General features: G+C 42.5%; 1 protein-coding gene across 1 annotated transcript in view; it reads right to left on the bottom strand.

Annotated features, from left to right (window-relative positions):
* LOC140521215 (cocaine esterase-like) overlaps nt 1-22,435 on the bottom strand; it is a 29,140-nt gene extending 6,705 nt beyond the window's left edge. The window contains exons 1-9 of the mRNA XM_072635971.1: nt 22,324-22,435; nt 18,664-18,868; nt 17,200-17,338; nt 13,679-13,812; nt 9,439-9,592; nt 8,218-8,322; nt 7,240-7,338; nt 3,343-3,483; nt 947-1,021 (exon numbers count right to left, since the gene is read on the bottom strand). Of these exons, the coding sequence (XP_072492072.1) occupies nt 947-1,021; nt 3,343-3,483; nt 7,240-7,338; nt 8,218-8,322; nt 9,439-9,592; nt 13,679-13,812; nt 17,200-17,338; nt 18,664-18,868; nt 22,324-22,393 (1,122 nt within the window). The 5' untranslated portion in view covers nt 22,394-22,435. The remainder of the gene's footprint in view (nt 1-946; nt 1,022-3,342; nt 3,484-7,239; nt 7,339-8,217; nt 8,323-9,438; nt 9,593-13,678; nt 13,813-17,199; nt 17,339-18,663; nt 18,869-22,323) is intronic.
* Between the last annotated feature and the right edge of the window lie 1,233 nt (nt 22,436-23,668).

Genomic DNA, 23,668 nt, shown 5'->3' with positions numbered 1-23,668 from the left:
CATTTGTAAAATAAACTGGAGAAGAAAATGGCAAACCACTCTAGTAACTTTACCAAGAAAACCCAAAAGTGGTCACAAAGAGTGAGATGTGAGGCATCAACTAAACAACAACAAGGAATAAGCCCACACAAGTTTGCCTTGTATTCATAGATCCTGGGTCTCATCGGATTCCTTTACAATCTCCTTTCTCTTGCAGGGTTAAATTCCTCAAGAAAATACTGACAAACAGTTTTTAGGCATGGTGTAAACATGGTGGAGAAGTAATGTGGGACTCAAGAAAAGGATAGAGCTACATGGGGTCCCCAAGGTCCCTTCCCCCTGGGACTGTGAAAGAAGAAAGGCAGAGGTGGAAGGACCTTCATTGGTTCTCTCCTAGACTATTTCAATGGCCTCCTAATTGGACTCTGTGCCTGAGATCTCTCCCCATTCCAATCTATCCTCCCCTCATCTTCCAAAGTGATTTTCCAAGCACAGATATGACCATTTTACTCCCCTGCCTCAATTAAGCAAATTCTAGCAGATGTTCATTACTTCCAAGATTCAATATAAACTCTTTGGTTTGGTATTTAGAGCTTTTAACAACATGGCCCCATCCATATTACCCTCTTCACTCTCAGGGATCCAGGTATTTCCAACTTCTTGCTCCTCACACTTCCCATTCCATCTCTTATCTCCATGCCTTTGCAGTGAGAAGACTCAGCTCAAACAGTACCATCTATAAAGCACCTTTTTGGATTCCTTCCTCCTCCAGCTGCTAGTGCCTTACCCCTTCCCCCAAGATTCGATTTGTGTATGTTTTCCATCTGTCTCTGGATATGCAGGTTATCTCCCTCATAGAATGCATGTTCCTAGAGGGCAGGGACTCTTTCACATTATCCCTGTGCCTAGTCTGCTACATATTGTCTACTTACAAAAAAAGAAAAAGATTAATTAACTGGTATCTCACCAAAGTTGGTCTCAGTAATAGTGATTGGATAGTTTCTTTTTCCATTTTTTCCTTAAATCCAGGAAGTTCCATGCCCTGTGCAGAGAAAAATTGTGCTATGTGAATGGTCTTTAGAACGTCATGTAATTTATGCTTTTTTTAAAACAAATCTAATCCAAGGAAGTCATTTTATCCTTTAAGGAGGAGCTAGTAGCATAGATTTGTTTAGGAATCACTGACTAATGCCCAATACACACTGAACAATTCTCAAGCTATTTTGCAAAATTGTCAACTAAATGGTGCATAATGCCCAATACTTAATAAACGGTGGTTGCTATTTCTTCATATTGACCAGGGGTCATAGACAATGATTGATCCTTACTATTATACATTATGCTAGAAGTGATGCAGGTAGAATTCTATTTTTGTGCATAGTGTAAAAAGACTGACTTTACCTGCACATGCTTAAGGAAGCAGCTGGCAAATGGTTGTTGTTATCATGCCATATTTAAAGTTAATGTTAAACCAGTGGTCCTTAGATATGATGACCTGAAGTCCATAGGAAAGAAACCTGGTCTCCCATCAGGAGGCCCAGCTTCTAATCCCAGTTGTGTTATGAGTTGAATCATTTACTTTCTGGGAGCCTCAGTTTTCTACTTTACAAAATGGGGATAAATAGGTTAGTGTGATGAGCATCACAGCAGGTACTATGAAAGCAAGTTTTTGTAAAATTTTTGTGCAAGTTGTAAAAAATACATATTGTAAATGTAGAAAATAATTTGCATGAATTGTAAAAAAAACTTATGATGTGTTCTGATAATGTCAGCTGTATTAATTCACTATTTATTTAAAATACAGAGACTTGGGGCAACCAGGTGACAATGAATATAGATCCCAGGACCTGAGTTCAAACCCATCCACTTACTAGCTTTGGGATCCTGGGCAAGTAACTTAATCCTGACTGCCTCCAAATATTGAAAATTTTTCAAAATTAAAAAAATATACAAAATTATAAGACTTGTAGAGGATATTTTTTAACCAAATGGGAACTAACCTGACATAGGCTTCTCTTCCAATACTTCTGAACAGATTTCCAAATAAAATGAGTCATCCACAGAGAAAATAACCAAAGGCTGAATCATTTCTGATTCTTCCAGGGAAGCATTTTCAGGGTGCCTTTTCTGATTTTAGAAAAGGCAAATATAAAAATGATAAAGTTGGTAGGGCAAGATAACATACTGGATCATGGAGTCAGAATCTAAAAATAGAACATGGCAGGCTAGAATATTGGTCTGACCAGAAACACTGTAATCAAATTTAATGGGGACAAGGTCTTACACATGGAATTTAAAAAAAAACTTGACTTTACAACCTCAACTTGAGGGAGGCATGGTTACATTATGACTTATTTGAAAAAGATCTAGGGATTTTGCTGAACCACAAGTCTCCATAAGGACACAAGAGGGTAATATGACAACCTAAAAAGGCAATGTGATATTGAGTAGGTTGAGAGGCACAGCTTCCCAGATTAAACAGGTGAGAGTCCCTCTGTACTCTGCCCTTGGGGAGGATACAGTTATCCCTTCTACTTTACCACTTTCCTCATTGTGATTTCAACATGTTGTGGGTAGATGTAAGAAATGAAGTGGGAATCTTTTGGGAGTTTTGTGGAAGCCACAGACAACATTCAAGGACAGCAGATGACACAGAAGTAATTTAGAAACTCAGAAATACATGAAATATATGTATAGTTTTGAATAATATCAACATATAAAATCTTTTAATACAATAATAATTCAATCTTCTTTGGTACAAAAGACTAGGGAGGGGAGAGGAAATTTTTCATGAATTTTCCACATCTTATAGGTTTCCCACCTCTAATGCATCATGATGTGGTAGGTATGACTGTATATCTGGAATCTTTTCTTCAATTGTGGGCATCACATGTGAGGCAGAAAACAGAGAAGTTGAAAAGACACTCATGGTCTTGCCATTTAGGGTTGGATTGAAGGAACTTGCTTTGATGGACAAAGAAAACACTTGGGGCAGGGGGAGACATGATAGCTGTCTTTAACTGTCTGGTGGATGGTCAGCTGGAAGAGGTATTTAACTGGTGCCATTTGCCCTAAGAGCAAAGCTGGGAGCAACAGGTAGAAGTTGAAACAGAAGACAATTTCCACTTAATGTCATGATGCCCTGTCTAACCATGAGGGTTTTCCCTCCTTGGAGGTCTTCCAGCAGAAGCTCCATATCATTGGTTCCAGTAAGTTATAGAAGAGCTTCTCTTTCAACTCTCGCTTAGACTCCATGGCCACCATGGTTCTGACCAACTTGGAAAGTATATGATTTTTTAAAGAAGCATAAGCTGTCAAGATCAGAAAGAAGCTGGCAAAGAATAGAACATGCTAGAATCTTACCACAGGAAGACTCCAGCCATACTCATGATTGTTGACACCGATGATGGATGGGACATGGTTGAAATTTCCTGCACTCAACAACTCTTCAGGATGTTTGGGGAGGAATTGCCCATCAACTACACCAGGGATTAACTTAAAATGCTAAAGAAAGAAGCAGAAAAAAAGGCAAGTTTTTCTCCACAATCTCCCTTCTATGTATCATATTCTGGTCATTCTCACGGTTACCATCCTATTTCAAACACTTTTTATTACTTGCCTGGACTCTTTTTTTCTCTTTTGGAAGGTTAGATGACTTGCCCAGGGTCACATAGCTAGTAAGTGTCTGAGGCTGGATTTGAACTCAGGCCTTCCTGACTCCAGGGCTGGTATCATTGTACCATCTCGTTATTCCCGCTTATCTTCACTCTTGCATCAATCTCCAAACTGACCTTCCTGTTTCCCCCTTTACCATGCCCCCTCCACACATATACATACACACACACACACACACACACACACACACACACACACACACACACTCCTTCCTCATCTCAGAACTCCTCATGGCACTCCACTACATTAAAAAAAAATTCCCATGACTCCTCATTATTCCCTCCCCCCAAACCCTCCAAAATTTCATTCTCAAATTAACAGCTTTCTCTTCCACATTTCTAGTCTTATCCCAATACTATGTGGACTCTGACCTGTGCCAAATATATTGTTTCACCAATAATGGATTCCCAGCTCTCTACTGAAAGTCAACCACTTTTTCCTGCCCTTCTGCCTTAGCTCACTTTGCTCAACATGGCTAAAATGACCTTTCTCACATTGCTCCCTGTTGAAAATCTTCACTTTCCTCAATTTCACTTCAACTGCCAAGATTTCTACATAGCCTTCTCTGATATGGCAGTCAGAAGGACCTTTCCTTTCTCAGAGTTCCCACTTCATGTGCTTATGATTCCCCCTGTGTACTTAGGTTCTGTTACCTGGGTATGGCACAAAGCCCTATCACCTGAGAAGGGTAGTTCCATCATGGACCCATCCCTTATCCAAACTTTGTGTCCCTTCAGGCCAGACACAGAAACTGCTCTAGAAATGCTTCTGGAATGAACAGCAGGAGAGCCCTAACCTCAAAGTCAATAGAACTGAAATCTAGTCCTGGCTCAGCCACTAATGGAATTTGTAACTTGAGGCAAACTACATCTCTCTGGGTTTCAATTTCCTCCCCTACAAAATGAGCACATTGTAGTAAAATATTGTCAAGATCTTTTCCCATAAAGCTTCCTAAAATTGGGCTTTAAGAGATGGGGTAGTATTCAACTGAAAACGTTGGGCTATGACAGGGAGCAGAGTCGGGGAGGAAGGAAGACTGGGCTGAAAACTGGGAGACACCTGGGCTTGAATTTAGGTCTAATGTTTATTGACTGTGATGCTGGAGAAGTGGATAGGTCACCACCTCCAGGCTTGTCAGACCTTTGTTGTTGTTCAGTTTTATCAGATTCCCCTTGACACCACAGTCCACTGCACACCAATACTATCCATGAAGTTTTCTTGGAAAAGATAATGGAGTGCTTTGCCATTCCTTCTCTAGCACATTACTGGAAAAACAGGTGACATGACTTGCCTAGGGTGACACAGCTGGTAAGTATCTGAGGCTGGACTTGAATTCAGGTTTTTCTGATTCCAGGCATGGTTCTTTATTCACTGAGAACTCCTCAGAGGTTTATCCATCTATAAAATGGAAATAATGATTCTTGTACTCCCCACCTCAAGGATTCTTATGGGAAAGGCACTTTATAAATCAGTACGATAAGAAGGGAAGACTTTGTAGACATAAGACACAGCCTGAGCAAAGAGGAGAATACAGAGAACGTTGAGAAGACTGAGGACAGAAGAGTTTGGCTGGAACATAGAGTGCATGCAGGGAAGTAATAAGAGATAAGGCAAGAAAGGCATGGAGGCCCCAAAGTGTTCAGCCTTCTGAATTCTAGGCTTGGGTTTGAGTGAAAGTCAGGAATCCTTTCATGTTCTATCTCATTGGCATTTGCACGGCCAAAATGAAACTCGACCTCACAGGTGCTTTGGCAAAGGATTTCCATCAGATTGTAGACTTAGAGGTGGAAGGTACTTTAGGAGACCATCTGGTCCAACCCCCTCATTTTCCAGATGAAGAAACTCTTGTCAAATCAGGATGAAAAACATAATAGCTTTCGGAATGAAAGGAGAATTAACATGGCTAATGGAGAGAGTAATTAGATATAGTGGCAGCTTGGTGGTACAGTGGACAGAGCACTGGACTTGGAATCAGAAAGACTCACTTTCCTAAGTTCAAATCTGGCCTCAGAAACTTACTAGCTTTGAGATCCTGGGCAAATCATTTAACTCTCTTTGCCTCAGTTTTTTAATGACCTGGAGAAAGAAACGGCAAACCCTCCATTATCCTTGCAAAGCAAACCCAAAATGGGGTCACGAAGAACCAGACACAGCTGACAAATGCCTCAGGAATTAGATGCAATTAGATCTGGCTTAACACTTAATCTGGCTCTGACACTTACTACTAAGTAAGTACAGGCAAGGAACTGCAATTCTTTGAGTAAGCACCATGATGCAGTGAATAAAGGTCTTGGTCCTGGCCTCTGGGGGCAGGTATCCATCTTGATACTTGTGAACTGTGTGTCATTTGGCAAAGCCATTTAACCCTTCTGAGACTCAGTTTCCTCCTTTGTAAAATATTAATCAACAAACTGTCCTAGGCTTCCTCCCTGCCCTCTAGTTACTTCCATTCAATAGTTGTAATTTCCAAGTCTATAATTTGGGAAAGACCTCATACATGTACCACCAATGGTACCTGAGCACTGCAAAATTATTGAAATGAGATTTTATACAAACACACACATACATTATATATACATATATATGTATGTATAATGTGTTTTTTATGAAAGGAATATTTGGATGAGAGCTATCAATCCCAGGGGACAGAGAGAACCATCCCACAACTGTGATTCTTTCTTCCAAAGAACCATAGGGTGTTAGATCTGGAAGGTGACAAATAACACAATATTGGAGCTGGAAGAGACCAACTCAGTCATCGTCATCGTCATCATCATCATCGTAACATTTATTTAGTGATATGTTATTTATAAGTAATTTACAGTTACTATCAGCTGATCCTCGCAAGAAACTCGGGAGGTAGGTGTTATTATCATGTCCATTTTGGGAGTAAGGAAACTGAAGTAAACAGGTTAAATGACAGCTAGTGTTAGAGGCTAGATTTGAACTCAGGTTAGTTTTCACAGCACTCTAACCACTGTACTACCTAGCTATATCCTCCATACCTTAACTTATATAATGTGAGAACATAGAATGTTATAGCATGAAAAAATCTTGTAATGAAGAATATCAGAAGTAGAAGGAAACTTGGAACATATAATGTTGGAACCCGGAAAGTTAGAGTCAGATAAGAATGGATCTTCCCAGCTTTAAAGCTATGATTCTATAAACAGTGAATGTCCGAGTGGGAAGGTTGTGAAACTAGAGCATGAAAATGCTTAGAACATTAGAACCTGAAAAGTTTAGAACACTGAATGTTGGAAGGATTCTTAACATGAAGCATATCCAGAGTAGAAGGGATGGATCCTTGGCACAAAAATGTTTAAAGCACAGGATGTTGGAAGGTAAGAGAGATCCAAGAAAGCAGAACACCAGAGCTAGAAGAGACCTTCAGACATAGAATATTGGAGGTGGAAATATCCTTAAAGATCATCTAGTTATTAGGGGAAACTGAGGATAAGATAGTGACATTCTGAAGATCTTTAAGTCAATCCCACCTAATGAAGGTTGGGTGTCCAGCCCTGCCCTAAGCATTATTTGGCAGCCCTTGTTGGTACTGTAACCCTTGCATCTCAGCCTACCTACCTTGGTAATGGCCAGGATCTCATCCTCAGATTTGTGCCTAAGGCACTGAACCATGGAGGCAGAGTTGTGTCCATCACAAGCAGATAGATTGGCAATGACCTGCAAAGAGGCACTCACAGAGTTAATATTCTCAAAGAGGAACCCCTGGCCTGTATCACAATAGAGGAATCTTTCATACCCATCAGTAACCCAGCAAAGGACCATTTCTATAGGTGATGATACAGTAATGGTGAAAAGGAGATTAAGGTAGAATTTGTCTGTTTAAGGGAATGAGTTACCCAATCATGAGTCAACTTTGTACAAGGGCTTAGGGGATAGACAGGGGCAGATTACGAAGACACAGTCCCTGCTCCCAACGAGTTTACCTTTTATTCAGGGAGAAAAGACCTAAATATCCATATGGGACATATGATTGGGTCCAGAATGTTGAAAGAGCCCTGACATAGGCTTAGAGACTTCAGTTCTGGTCCCAGATTAGGCACCAAATCATTGTTTGGCCTTGGACAAGTCACAAAATGAGAGAACCAGAGAGTTAGAAGGGACATTACAAATCATTCTTTCTAAACTACATGTGGGCCCCCTCAAAGAAATTTTCTTATTGTTCTGGGCATCTTGGAAAAGAGAATTTGGAGCCAGAAGGTACTTGACAAACCATCTAATTGAATCCAATTTTACAGGGGAAGAAACTGAGGTCCCCAAAATGGAAATGCCTTACCTAAAATGACAAGCATAGGAAGAAGCAGAGCCAGGAGCTGAATCCTCCCTCTCTATGCCTCAGTTTTCACCTTTGTAAAATTAGGGGGCTAGAGTAGATCTCTATGAGAGTTTTCAGTTTGAACATTCAGTGGCATTATGGTGTACCTTCCTATACCCAAGGTGAATCAGAAGTTCAGTGGGACAATGGGCCATGGGATTGGGAAGCCAATAAGCTATGGAATGATAAGAGTGATTACAAAGACCAAAGAGCAAGGAACTTACATTCTTAACTGTTTCTGAGCTGGAAGAAATCAAGCTACGGAAGATGGCCACACCGCTCTCCATGATTGCTCTGTGGAACAAGCCTTTGGACATGGGGGATAGAACCTGGGGGAGCAAAGGACAGCAGGAGGGAGGAGGAAACAGTTATGGGGAGGCCCAGATACTCCTGGCTTAGCAGAGACAGAGGAGACTGTGAGTCTGAAACCAGGACTGTTACCCTTCGACACCCCTAAGCTAACCATATAGGACAGTCCTCAACAGGGGGCTCCCTAGGGTACCCTGGCCTTTGGGAGCTTTGCCACAACCAGGACTATAAGATAGAGAAAAAAAGTGGGCTAAGGAGCCTTGCCATGGTTCTGAACTCTCTGGGTTTCCATAACGGGGTATGGAAAGATGCCTGTGCTCTGTAACCCAGCAATGCTGTTCCAAAGCATTGCTTCCTTATAAGGTCATATTTTCATTGATTATTATTTGTTTTTTGTTTATGAGAAAGCCCAGGGTAGTTGTTAGGATCAAATGACTTAAAGTCCAACAGTTTTCTCCACTATATCATGGGAATTTCTACTTCCCCATTGGTTAACAATTTTTTGATTGCATTGTTCCTCCATTGAAGTCTTCCTCCCATGCCTCATCACAGCCTGGAGGCTATGTCAGTTTTCTGCAAACTCCTGGGGGGAGGAGGGCTACCAAGCCAGAAGATCTTTGCCTCTAAGCCCCTCATGGATTGTATGTCTGTCATATGAAGTCCAGCCAAGTGAAGCTCTCAGAAGCTCACTGGCAAAGACTGGAGAGAGCAGATCTGCAGCCACAGCTGGTCACAAAGGCCACCTGGAAGGCTCAGAGAGGCCCTGAGCAGCACTGGGAGGAAGAGCACCTCAGTAGTGAAACTGGGGATCCCGTGGGCCTTGAATGGCTTCATCATTATCCTGTATAATTCTTTGCTCTTACTTGAGGCTGTCAGCCTGTAAAAAGGAATACGTCATTTTCTCTCTGTGGCTAAGAGGAAGAAAGGCTTAGGTGATCAGTTGGGACAGGGGCAGGGGAGTGTACTGGGGTCTCCAAAGGAAAGGCAATGGGAGGTGCCAGACAGAGAAAGAAGTTAGCAGCCCCAATGGTTCTAGAAGGGGGCTGATAAGAGAAAAAATGGACATCCCTGGGGCTACAGTTTGGGTTTTGTTACAAGTGACCCCCTTCAGGCTGGGTCATGTCTTTACCACCTACATGTGAGGAAACACTCGTTCCCCCAGCAGACTCGCCAAAGATGGTCACACGGCCAGGATCTCCTCCAAAGTGGCCAATGTTCTCCTGGACCCACCTCAGGGCAGCCACCTGATCCAGGTAACCCCAGTTGCCAGGCGCATGCTCATCCCCAGTGCTGAAAGCCAGATAGTAGACAAGGTTGGAGAATTCTGAAGAAGAGCCCCAGGTTCATAGGATTCTCACATTCACAGACTATCTCCTCCAGCTGGATGATGCAGTGGATAGATTGCTGGACCTAGACCTAGAAAGACCAGTGTTCACCTACTACCTGTGTGACTATATTCTCTTAGACATCTGGCTCAGTTACCTCATCTGGGATATGGGGATAATAATGCCATGTATCTCTCAGAGTTATTGCAGGGATAAAATGAGACCATTCTAAAGTGCTTTGTAAAGCTTAACGGTCCATAGAAATGCTTGTTGTTGTTCTCATTTTACAGGTGTAACCTGGTGGACAGATCTGGAATTCCTCCACCTGAAGGCTTATTGTTCCTTCCGGGGGGAGCCTCCTCCATGCTACCTCCTTCCCTTACAGCTTACTCCCTGATCTCTTTCACTCTCCACCACCTGCCTTGCCCCCACTTCCCTCCTCCTTTTTTAAGCTCTCCTTTCTGTTTTTTCTTCCTGTATTAGAATGTCAACTCAAGTCAAGAGACATTTACTGAGCATCTACCATGTGCCAGGCACTATACTAAGCTCTAGGCATAAAGAGAAAGGGAAACCTAGTCCCTGCTCTGGAGTAGTTTACAGTTTGATGAGGAAGACGGCATGCAAACAGCTGTGCCCCAACCAGATCTATACAGGAGGGATTGGGGATGATCCCAGAGGGAAGGCCCTGGCAGTAAAGGAGACAGGGAGAGGCTTCTTGTAGAAGATGTGATTAGCACCGAGTCCTGAAGGAAGTCAGAAGGAGGAGGACTGAAAATGAATAGATTTAATGGCATGTCTTATTCATGGATGAGGAAGGAGGCAGAGAATGTGGAGGAGCCTGAGCAGACTACAGAGGTTGGAGCGCAGGCTTCTCTACACGAACTCTGCACTCCATTGTCCTCCTTGTCCTCCAGTACAACTCTCTACTTCCCAAGTCTGACTTTCACTGGCTCTCCCCGTGACTGGACTGTCTTGAAGGAATGTGAGACAGCTCTAATTGACACAGGAATCATGGTCTCCAAGAATGGGTGCCAGGACACAGCTGTGCTGGGATTCCATTCAGGAACTCAGGTTACTCACAGGATCAGAATGTCAGGCCATGTGAAAGTATTGGCTCTGTGTTATTCCTTAAATGTTATGTGGTCCTCTGGAATACTTAATTCTGTGACTCGACGTTGGAGTCATTACTTATAAGAACAATATGACACAATGTATTTCAAAAATCCCAATACTCACACTTTCCTTCTGAGATTACTTCTCCTTTACATTGTATATATTTTGTGTCTCTATATATTGTGATATCTTTTGTAGCTATGAAGCTATTTACATCTTGTCTCCCATTAGAACTGAACTCCCTGGAAGTAGGAATGGTCTTTCTTTTGTAGCCTAAGTAACTGACTCAGTGTCTAGCATTTTTAATAAGTGCTTAGAAAAGCTTGTTAACTGACTGAGTGACTGAATAAGGGAGTGGTTGTCTGACCTGTGGAAGATCACTGACAGGAGAGTGGAGGATGAACTGGAGAAGGGAGGGAAGAAGCAAAGAGACAAACCAAGCAATCATTGTTAGTCCAAGTGTAAGATGGTGGGAGCTTGCACTGGACTGGTGGTGGTGTCAGAGGAGAGAAGTGGGTGTATATGAGAGATGTAGCAAGGGTCAATAAGAATCAATAAGACTTGGCAACAGATTGGATATAGGGGAAAATAGAGAGAGTAGTGGACCATGACACCTAGATCACAGGCCCAGGTGACTGGGAGGATGATGGTACTTTTAACATATAATTAGGAGGCTATGAGGAGAAGAGGGCTTGGTCTTTTAGAAAGAGAAAGCACTTTGGAAATGTTGACTTCATAATTATTTGGGACATCCATTTTGATACAGTTGGATTGTGATACTGTAGCTCTGTGGTCTGGAGATTGAAAGCCAGACTGGAGAATGAAGAGAGCAAGAGAAAAGAATCAAGGTGTGTAGCCATGAAAGGGAGGAGATTGGAGAGATAATGGCTAGTAGGAAAGAATGGATGGATGAAAGGATAGAGGGACAGTATCAAGGAAGCAGCCATCATGTTTATGGTGAGGAGAGAAAGAGAGAGAGAGAGAGAGAGAGAGAGAGAGAGAGAGAGAGAGAGAGAGAGAGAGAGAGAGAGAGAGAGACAGACAGACAGACAGACAGACAGACAGAGACAGAGAGAGAGATATTAAAGAATAATGAACTAAGAATGAAAGAAAGGGCAATCTTGTAGAGATGACTAGATGGAATGAGATCATTTGTGCATATAGAATGCTTTGCTTCAGTGAAGAAAAGGTCCACTTCATGTAAGAAGGAAGTAAAGAAGGAGAGAGTAAGAGGAGTCATTTGAACAATGTGAGATAAGAAGGGAGGGATATCAAGAAGCTGAGAGAATGGGCATATCTTTTTAAGCAAAATATAAAGCAAGGTTCTCGGGTGAGATGGAAAGGAGAGGAAGAGCCATGAGAAGTTTAGACGAGGGATGCAACAGTTTAGCAAAGTAAGATAGTGAATTGATTGCCAAGGGGAAGAATGATTGCCTTACCACAGTGAGGACCCAGTTAATATTATATAACATTAAACTATATGGACCCAGGCAACGTGGTTTCATGATTTTCTCTATCTTCATTGAAGCAATGTGCAGAAAAGAGCAAAAGGAGTGGATGATGGGAGTCATCCAAGCCTGAGGTTTGGCAGGCAAAATCTGTGACAGGATAAGGGGTTAGTGTAGAGATAAAAAAGGTTCAATAAGGGGTTAAGATGGAGAAGGGAAGAGAGTATAACCTGGAAGGGGTGATGGCCTGGGAAAGAAATGAGGGATGGGGGAAGTGAAGGTCAAGGTGAGGATGAAGAGCAGGGTCAGAGGTTACAAGGCAGAGAGTCTAGTGGATTGATAAGAGATGATAACTATAGAGGAATTTCAGAAGTAATGCATATAGAAATGGAATGGTTATGACTCAGGGTATAATTCAGGTTTTACCCATCTCTGTATTTGACTGAGGTGGACTAGAAGAGTAGGTTATCAGAAAGGAATGCACTCAGAAACTGGGGAATTAGAATGTTTCAGGGAATATCAAGATGAATGTTGAAGTTCCTCAGTATGAAGGTGGGAGTTGGCAAAGAGAGAAAGCCTGTAAGGAAGGCACTGAGTTCACTGAGAAAGGAAGCAGAGTGTCCCACAGGTTGGCAAATAACAGCTAAAAGAATTATAATTAGGTGATGAATATGGCTTGAATGAACCTCAAAGGAGAAGTTGCTGAGTAGTGGTGACAGAGAGAGAGAGTCTGGAAGTGATAGTGGGAAACAAGGAGTGTTTTGGCTTCCCTCTGATGGAGGTATGAGTGAAAATGCAAATAGTGCTGAAAATGGTCACCAGAAAAGCTGTGAAACCAAAAAAAAAAGTAAGGGTTTGTTGAGTATAAGTTGAGAGAAGGGGTAAGAATGAAAATGTTAAAAATAAAAACAGGCATGTTACTTATGGAGCAGGCATTCCAGAGAGCACAGTAAAAGGGATACATGACTTTTGAGTGAGAGATTATAGCAAATTGGTACCTGGAAATCTAATGTAATCATGAGCTTTATTACTATGCAACATAGCAAGCCAGACTTAGGCTAACACAGTAGGAAAACCTTGTTTTCTTGTTTTGTATGCCTAGCACTTAGTACAGGGCCTGGTACTTAATGAATGGCTTTATCTACCTGCCTTTCTGTCTACTAGTCTATTTCTCCATCCATCATCCAACTATCTATCTATCTATCTATCTATCTATCTATCTATCTATCTATCTATCTATCTATCCATCCATCCATAATCTGAGGCCAAAGGAGAAGTGAATTAATTCATATTAAGAAGTAGGGCCATAATTTGATATCGGCTACTCAGGCCACAAACCTAGTGGTTTTTCTACTAATTCGCTTGTGGGGAAAGCAAGACATATGTTGTAGTCAGGAAATTATGTATATCATCATTCAACCACTCAGAAATGTCAGAACTCATCAGGGAAAAAATACTTGTAGTCACTTTTTATTGGGGTCATATCTCACCTGAAAAATCCAAGGACACCCAGTCTGTACTGTATGTTGACCACTACCACATTCTGGGAGGCAGATAATATAGAACTGTCATGTATGGAACCACCGCCAAAAATAAAACCACCACCATGGATCCACACCATCACCTGCACAAATCAGACATGATTTTCCTTACAGAAATAAATCCCACCAAGCCTGGCTCTGCTGCTCCCAGGCTCAACAGGAAAATACTGAATCCTGTTATCTTGTGACACAGGACAAAGTAGCTCTAAATGTGAGTGAATTCCCTTATCAAAATAATTCCATTCAAGAGTTAACAGGATTTGCATCACCACTGCTCTCAGGGAAAAGCCCACTTGACTCAGAGGCAGGTCAGATGCCCCTTGGAATCTTCCTGGCAGAATCCTTAGCTCCCTGAGATCCTCCTGCTGCCAGATACATACAGAGCAAAACAGACTCTTCTAAAGGACCCTTGCTCCCTTGGGAATAGGGAAAGTAGGCAGGACTCCCCGTCTAAGGGACAGAGACTCAACTAGACAATAGAGAATGTACCCTGGATAATAAGCTCTCTGAGTCATATGATCTTAGGGTGTTTCAATGTGGCCCAGAGAACCTTTCTATGCAATAGTATGTTCTTTCAAAGCCAAGATAAACTGCTAGAATAGATTACCAGTGCTAAAGTATGCCTTCTATTGATTCTTTTAATTTTCAAAATTTTGTTTTTATCTTTAATTTATGGAATAAAACAAGGATTTCTATAACACAGGACAAGAAAGATGTTCCAATGAGAAAGTGAAAATATACTATGTACAACTTGCTATTCCTTTTAAATATACAATCAAATTTGTGATCCAGTATGAAGGTTTCTTACTAATGCTGTTGGAGTGGTTTGCCTTTTCCTTCTCCACTGGAATAAGGCAGAAGTTAAGTGATTTGCCCAGGCTGACAGTTAGTGAGTGCCTGATGCCATATCTAATCTCAGATTATCCTGATCCCAGGATCAATGCTCTATCCAGTTCTAAGTGTAAAATGTTAGTGTAGGAACAGATCTTAAAACCTCTGTATTTAAAGTTACAAGAGAAAGACCTCCTGTTACTATTCAGCTAACACCTGCATGCCTAGGAGCTTCAGAGAGCTGGAAGGGCTTTTGCTCACATGGGAAAATGCTTTTGCTTCTATGGAATGTAGCAAGTGATTGACTGGAATTCTCTGGGGGACGTTTGGCCATCAGGAAGTAGACAGATTGCTGCTCTTCGAGCAAATGTAATAGATCAAATTGTGTGTACTCAGAAAGCCAGAGTGTGGACCAGCTATAATGAGGGCACATTTTGCTGTCACTGACTTCAAGGAGACAAGAGGTTTTGCCTTGAACCTCCTTTCCTCGTGGGATCATCTTGATGGGTATGACTATGTACTCAGGGATTCTGTCTCAGGCAGGATCTTTGGATCATTGGTTTTAGAGCTGAAAGGTATTTTAGAGACACTCCCATTTGAAAGATGAGGAAACTGAGGCCCAGAGAAGTCAAGTGACTTGCAGAAGGATAGCTAGTAAGAGGCAAAGCTGGGTTTTGTCCCCAGAAAATCTCACTCTAAACAGATCTTCTCTTTTCTACACTCCGTGGTTTAGTTACTACTACAGGTACCTCCACTCCCACACTTCATGCAAAAATAAACCCTTAGGGTACAAATAAGGAAGAACACTGGAAGATCATATTATTTCTACTGTAGCTAGTCTGAACCAGGCCTGCTGCACTTTCTCTGCTGTGCTTTTGGACAAAAGTACTCTCCCCCATGTACCCAGGCAACCTCACATCTCCCCCAGCTAACTCCTCCCTTACAGGTGCCCTATCATCTCCTGGAAGCAATGGAAATCCATTCCTTGTTTCCCTTTGCTGGGCCAGGTTAGGTGGCATTTCCTCTAGTTTTCTCATCCTCCAAGCCCTAGAGTATTCTAAACCCCAAACTCCTTCTATGAGAGCAACTCTGAAAATCCTCCATTTAGGAACTTGCTCTAAATTTGTGATTTATTCATTCATTCAGCACATCAATTCAGCACCTACTCTGTGAGGCATATTTTGAATTAAAACTATATCCCTGCCCTCAAAGTACTTTCAGTCAACCAGAGGACAAGGATAGGATATGGATCCAAAAGCTCTAATACAGACTGATATAGTCTGTATTGGGTCAGCTAGGATGCATAGTGTGTAGAGCACTGGGCCTGGAGTCAGGAAGATTCCTCTTGCTAAGGTAAATCTGGCATCAGACATTTACCAGCTGTTTGATGCTGGGTTTCCTCATCTGCAAAATGATCTGGAAAAGGAAGTGGCAAACCACTCCAGGGTCTTGGCCATGAAAACTCCAAATGGGCTCACAAAGAGATGGACACAACTGAATAAGGATTGAACAACAACCACATAGTCTGTCTTAAGTGACATAATGTATATGATAAATGCCATAAGGAAGATCCAAAATAACATTAAGGTAGTTCAGAGGTCAGAGAAAGCACACCTCTCCTTGAATCCCTGGCACTAAAGGGAAGGGCTCCAGGTTTGTAGAAATGGTTGTTGAGTTGAATGTTTGGTTCTTGAGGTTCACAGTTGCTTTCATGGGCCGATGTAATTTGAGCAGTTTGGTTCACCATCATTTATTTTAAGAAAGGAAGCCTGGTGGAGATGATAGAGGGTTGGCCTTAGGAGTGAGAAGAACTGGGTTCAAGTCCTGCCTTGGACACATAGGAGACATGTGACCACAACAAACTTACTTAGCCATCTCAGTGCACCAGACAAGCCAAGACTCTAAGTTACAAGAGTGATGCCTATCTTCATCCACAAAGAGAATTTCCACATAGTGAAGCTCCTTTTGGCAATGAATGATAGGTCTGGACCGGCTCAAGAAAGTGTGTGGAAGGCCACACATTATCAATGTTTTGCTCAGTTCCTTTAGCAAGAAAAACCTGTAGCAGACATTGTTACCATATCAGATCATGGATCCAGCTTCCTGAAGTTATTTCAGTCATTTTCAGTCATCTCCAATTGTCCTTGACCCCACTTGGGGTTTTCTTGGCAGAGATACTGGATTGGTTTGCCATTTCCTTTCCAGGTTATTTTGCAGATGAGGAAAATGAGGCAAAGGGGGTGACATGACTTGCCCAGGGTTGCACAGCTAGTGTGTATCTGAACCCAGACTAGTAAATATCTGAACCAAGATTTGAACTCAGGAAAATGAGTCTTCCTGACTCCAGACCTGGTAGTCTACCCTCCATGCCACTTAGATCCCTTGAAATAATAAGGCAGGTTTCAGCCTCATAGATGCAAACAATGAGTGTTGTTGCTCCAGAGTAGGGTGGACTGCCTTGAGAAGTAGTGAGCTCCCTGGCCTGGACAACTTCAGGGAAGGCTAGAGGACTTGTCAAAGATAGTTAGAGGGGATGACTGTACCCATGTTGTTGGGAAAAGTGACCTCTGAGGTTCCACTCAGTTCTGATGCCCTAGGATCTCATCCCCTGCTGTGGAGGTTACGGAGATCTGGCTTACCGGCAATCTGTCTCCCTCCTTTGCATGGACAGGAACATAGACATTGAGGTACAAACAGTCTTCAGAACTGGCAGTAGTAGGGATGGTTACTTTCACAGCCCTAGACATTTTTTCCAGGGCAGCAACATCCTGCAAACACCTGGAAAACACGAGAGATGACTGAGCTGAACTGAATCCTGTGGGGGAAATAATACAAACAACAATAATTAATGACAATAATAACAGTGATAACTCAGGGCTTTCAGGTTTGCAAAGCACTTCTCGAACATGGCCTCATTTGACCTTTACAATACCCTTGAGAGGGCGGTGTTATTATTATCCCTGTTGCACAAATGAGGAAACTGAGGCAGGCAGAGGTGCAGTCACTAGCTTACATTTCACAACTGCCACTCGAGTCTTTTTTTATTGTTTCATTATTGGAAAGCTTGGGTTTTGTTGGTGATTGTTAAGTTGGTTAATTGTTTATTTGTTTGTTTAAATTAAATTTAAAAAACACCTTGAAAACAAAGAAGTAGCACTAAGAGGTGAACAGCTGAACAAATCTCGGTGTGTGAAGGTCATGAAAAGTGGTTACAGTGTAAGGGAGGATGAATGTGAGAAGGCAGAAAACCTGCTGCAGACCAATGAAAGTCGAGCTAGACCAGTAGAGACAATGACTGGGAGCACGGTAACAAGGGCTCACTGTGGGCCACTGGGACCACTGGATATTCTTTGTTACGGTAGAGTATTATGTAGGAGGGGTACAAGGCACCAGGGGTATGGAATGGACAAAAAGTGTGATCTCTAAAGCTAAAGGCATCAAACTGCTCAAAAAAGGAACCAAGGGGATCAGATTCAATGATCTCTAAGGTCTCCCCCTGCTTTCTGAGTCTATCAGTCTGTGAGTTCTGGCTTTGTAATTTATAAATTTTGTGGCCTTGGGTGAGTCACTTAATCTCTGTAGTTGTTCAGTTGCCTCTGACTCTTCATGACCCTTTGGAAGTTACTTGGCAGAGATGCTGGAGCAGTTTATCATTTACTTCTCCAGTTGATTTTATAGATGAGGAAACTGAGGCAAACAGGGTGAAGTGACTTGCCCAGGGTCACACAGCTAATAAGGGTCTGAGGTCAGGGTTGAACTCAGGACTATCTGACTCCAGGCCTAGTATTCCATCCTCTGAGCCACCTAAGTACCTCTAATGTCTCTTAGTGTTTGTTTTTCCTCTCTGTACCAATATGTGTACTAAGTACCTTAAGGTATTTTTCTGAATTCTGTTATTCTCTAATGTCCAAATAACATGAACTATTACCATTAAGCAAACATTTTAGGCCCCATAGCCCAGGGGGAGATTGGGACAATTCATTTCTTCAACAAAAATTTAACAAATTTCTGCAGTTTACAGAGCACATGGAGACAAAATTTGGGTAAGGCATGATGGTGTGCTTTGCTTATCTGGTATGAATAGGAGAGAAGGTGGTGCTTACATGGGAGGAAGGGCAGTGGCATCTCTCACATTGCTCCATGAATCTGGTGGTTGTGGAGGAGAGAACCTCAGGGCCCCCACAGGGGGTTTGGCAAAGGGGATTCCCAGGAAAACATTGGCAGCTTTGTCAATCCCCTTGATGCTGATTTGAGTCCCTTGGATGTGTCCAAACTCAGTGGTCCTGATGAGGTCATTTGCATGATGCCCTGTGAACAAAGGAGACAGAAATCCTCAGGGACAGAGGCTGAACTGATATCAAAATACCCCATCTACCTGTGCACCAAGAGCTAGGAAGACAAGGGAGAGCTATAAAGGAGAGATCCTGAAAAAGAGCTAGGAAAAGATATGAGGAGAATCAGGAAAAGTTCTGCAACAAGTGGCAGGGCCCAAGCTGGGTCTTTAATGATGTGGCTTCAACAAAACTAGACTGGGAGAACTGTTTCTGTGCATGAGAAAGACAACCAAAAAAGCAGGGAGATGGAGGAGGACATGCAGATGGAAAGTAGCTACACTGGGCTACAGTATGTGTCAGGAAGACTCATCTTCCTGAGTTCCAGTCCAGCCTCAGACACTTGCTAGCTGTGTGACCCTGGACAAATCACTTCACCTCTTGGTCCTCAGTTTGCTTATACTTCCAATGAGCTAGATGAGGAACTGGTAAACCAGCTCTACTCTCTTTTCCAAGAAAACCCCAAATGGAGTCACCAAGAGTCAGACATGAATGAAAAATGACAGAAGAACATCACAAATGTGGACAGAGTAGTAAGTGACAAGGCTGCATGCACAGAGTGCTGGATGTGGGCTCAGAGGACAGGGGTTCTAATCACAGCTCGTCCATTGAAGGACTGTCTGACCTTGGTACAATTCCTTTCCCTTGCCTAGGCCTGTTTCTCCTCTTTGAATAAATAGGTAAAGGGAATTGAATTCAATGGTCCTTAAGATTCCTTCCAGCTGTACATCCTAGAGTGTAAGAGCGACAAACTGGACAATTCTCAGGGCACATGGCCACACTCTCCTTGGATCAGAAGTAGAAGGGTCAGGTGTGTCACTAAAAGATTAACACTCCCCTTTCATCAAAGGACATCACAGTGTAAATGCATGGGAGTCACTTTAACATACATTAGGTAGTCCTCAGTTTCTCCTCTATAATAATAGTGGTTTGGGAGGATGAAAATAAAGAAATAATCCAAAGCCTCCAGCTTCTGAGTTAAGAACTCACTCTTTGATAAAAACTGCTGGGAAAACTGGAAAGCAATATGACAGAAATTAGCCACAGAGCAACATCTCACACTGTATACTAAGATAAGGTCAAAATGGATACATTATTTAGAAATAAAGGGGGATACTAGAAGCAAATCAGGAGAACAAGCAATAGTTTATCTCTCAGGTCTATAGAGAAGGTAAGAATTTATGTCCAGACAAGACACAGAGAACATCATGAAATGCAAAATGGATCATTTGGATTACATCAAATTAAAATGGTTTTACACAAATGAAACCAAAAACAACCAAGATCAGAAGGAAAGCAGAAAGATGGGAAACAATTTTTATGGCAAGCGTTTTTGATAAAGGCCTCATTTTTCAAATACATAGAGAACTGCATCAATTTTACCTGAATATAAGTCATTCCCCAGTCGATAAATGGTCAAAGTATCTGAACAGGCTGTTTTCAGATGAAGAAAATAAAGCCGTCTATAGTCATATGAGAAAATGCTCTAAATCACTGTTGTTTAGAGAAATACCAACTAAAACAGCTCTGAGGTGCCACCTCACACCTACTACATTGTCTAATAAGACAGAAAAGGAAAATGCTCAGTGTTGGGGCCCTAGTGCAGTTTGTGTATTGTGAACTCATTCAACCCTTCTGGAGGGCAATTTGGAACTCTGCCCAAAGTGCAACCAAAGTGCCCGGACCCTGTGACCAACAAAGTGCCCGGACCCTGCGATCCAACAAACTGCCCCGACCCTGTGACCAACCAACTGCCCGGACCCTGTGATCCAGACCACTACTAGGTCTGCATCTGAAGGAGATCATGGAAATGGGGAAAGGACCCACAGGTACCCAAATGTTTCTAGCAGGAGGGCCCCTGGAGAACTGCCCGATCCCGTGGGGCCACGGAGGGGGCAGGAGGAGCTCGCGGCTCTGGGGCGCCTCAGAGAACTCTCCCTACGCATCTCGCCTCCTCTTCGCGAACGCTGTGTGAGCCCGCCCGCTTCCCGTCCTGGCCCTTCTCGGGCTCCGCCTGCCTGCGCGATTTCTCCTCGTCCTTCGTTCCCCAGATCTGGACAAGGACGAGTGTCCTGCGGAGGAGCTGTCGGCCCGCCTGCTGGCGCGTTGGCGGAGCCGCGGCTGCGAGGCCTTTTGGCTGAGCGCTTGCGATGTCACGTTATTACGGCTTGTGTTCCGTGCTTGGGATGTGTTACTATGTATACGTTTGGAGTGGCTGAGCCCTGGGGAAGGGCATGGCAGAGTCTCTACGGGAGGGACGGTGCTGTGAGCGACCGAAAAGATGGAGCAAGCTGGCGTCTTTCAGGACGGAAACCCTCGATGAAATATGCAGGCTTCGTCTTCCTCGGCATGGCTAATGCAAGAACATGTTTACATGTTTGCACACATGTATCCTATATCAGATTGCATATGAGTGGGATAGGTTTAGTGAAGACTTCTCAGATTGTAATTCTTCTCCCAGGGGTGAGGTAAGACTGAGAGGCTCAAGGTTACTATATTTTTAGAACAGAATAATTCTATATAAGGATATAAAACTGTGTAGTACATTAGGGTCTCAATGATTGGATAAAGTTTACCTAATTCTTCAATGTCTTCATTTCAAAAGGGATTGGTTAGATTTCCTTGTCTAGAATGTAAGATCATATTCTTAGCTAATGAGAATAATGGTCAGTGGCAGGGGAGGGACTTGCTTTAGGGTCTATATAAATCACTGCCTTTTCTTTGTCTTGGGCTTTTCCACTCCAGGTGAATTGCTGTAGGATTCTCCCGATTCTCGAGAATTTAGTAAATCAGCTTTCTGTCATCACTCTGAGAGGCCTCTGAGTAATTGATTTATGTAGGGACCTGAGCCATCCCACATGCATACCATCTTGGGAAGAAGAGATAGGGGGAGGTGTGAGAAAAAATTTATAACTCAAAATCTTATGAAAATGAATGTTGAAAACTATCTCTATATGTAATTGAAAAAGTAAGATATTATTTGCCAAAAAAAAGAAAGGTAGAAAGAAAGAAAAAAGTAAAAAAAGAAAAACTGATAGGAAAAAAGAAAATAAATAAGTTCTGACCCATTTTCTCATGCAAAGGCTGCAGTCCTACTTCAGTCTGCAAAAAGATCCTCCCCCAATCCTCACTCTTCTTTACCTCCTGGAAAATGACTCAGCATTCCCTCTATCCACAGCTCCCCACCAATGACTTATAGTTTCCATATATAACACAGGAAGAGGGCATCAATTTCTCAGTAGCAAACCTACTTTCACTCCCTGAAATTAAACTGGCAATAAACCTTCACCTCCAGCCCAGTGTCTCAGTCCGTGAGTAAGAAGAGAAAAAAGTGCACAAGCCCCATATCTCCAATGAGAAAATCAAAGGACTTCTCTCATGTCCCCCAAGAAATCAGCCCCTACTCTGAGTCAGCCTGGTAGAGATGCTCACCTGGGGCTTGAATCAGGAGGCCCAGAACCCTCCAAATCAGGAGCTTGGGCAGGAGGGAAGTCTTCCACATCTTTCCCCCTGCACAGCCTTCAGTTTATGCCTCAGCAGATCCCTGTCCTGGCCTTTAATACAAAAAGAGCTAGGTCAAAGGGCACTCCACTGTAATTGGGACTAAGGTCTATTTAAGGGACTTCGTCCTTAGAAATTGTCTTAGGGTTTTTTGAAAAAAATAAAAATTAGATTAAATCCCTAAAGGCTAAAGATAGTGCTGGTAAATGTGTAACAAAAATCTCTCTGGAAAACAAAAAGAAATGAATCCATGAAAACTCTTAAATTTAGCCTATGTTAGTAACGTTTTCCCAACACTTTCTTAAGTTTAGACAATGAATAAAATGATAAATCAAGCCCTGAATTTCAAGATTTTTGATTTCTGAGGTCAAATTTGACAGTGTTCACAAGAGCCTGTCTGAGCTGCCCCTACCACTTCAACTGGTGTCAAAGGTCAAAATTTGAATTAGAGAACCTAACCCTCCCTCCCCACCAGTTTCTGGAGACTTCTATAACCTTTTGCCCCTTGAAGCTCTTCTGTAGTTTTCGAGTTGTGTCTGACCCTTCAATCCATTTGGGGTTTTCTTGGTAAAGATACTAGAGTGGTTTGCCATTTCCTTCTCTAGCTCATTTTACAAATGAGGAAACTGAAAACAGGGTTAAATGACTTGCCCAGTGTCAGCTAGGAAGTGTCTGAGGCCAGATTTGAACTCAGGAAGATGAGCCCCCCTGACTGCAGGCCTAGCACTCTATGCTCTGTGCCACCTAGCTGGCCCCTTGAACCTCTAAGAGTCCTATATTCTTGCACTCACACGTGCTTGAAATCCCTTAAAATAGGCTGTCTCCCCAGGACTGTATGGGCTACTCTAAGCATCTTACTCCATATCAAGGCTGCCTTGAATTAAGAAGATTGGTGTTATTATGAAAATAATTGTGATGATGTTGGCTAACGTTTATATAGCCCTTTAAGATTTGCAAAACACTTTGCATGCATTATCTAATTAGATCCTCACAAAAATACTGTGATGGAGAGCAATTATTATCCCTATTTTCCAGCTAAAAAAACTGAGTCAGGCAGAGGTTAAATGACTTACCCAAGGTCACATAGCTAGTCAATTATGTGAGGCAGGATTGGAATGCAGCTCCTCCTGTCTCCAGGTCCAGTACTTTGACTGGTCCTCTCATCTGCTTCCAGGAAATCCCTCTGCTGTCAACACTGAGCTACATTTTGAGAACACCCTCAGATAAGGAAAGAGGAGGAGAGGAGAGGAAGGGAAGGCAGGAGGGGAGAGAAGGA

The sequence above is a fragment of the Notamacropus eugenii genome, chromosome 1 (assembly GCF_028372415.1).
Source record: "Notamacropus eugenii isolate mMacEug1 chromosome 1, mMacEug1.pri_v2, whole genome shotgun sequence".
Lineage (NCBI taxonomy): Eukaryota > Metazoa > Chordata > Mammalia > Diprotodontia > Macropodidae > Notamacropus > Notamacropus eugenii.
This window is presented reverse-complemented; position numbering and strand designations above follow the sequence as displayed.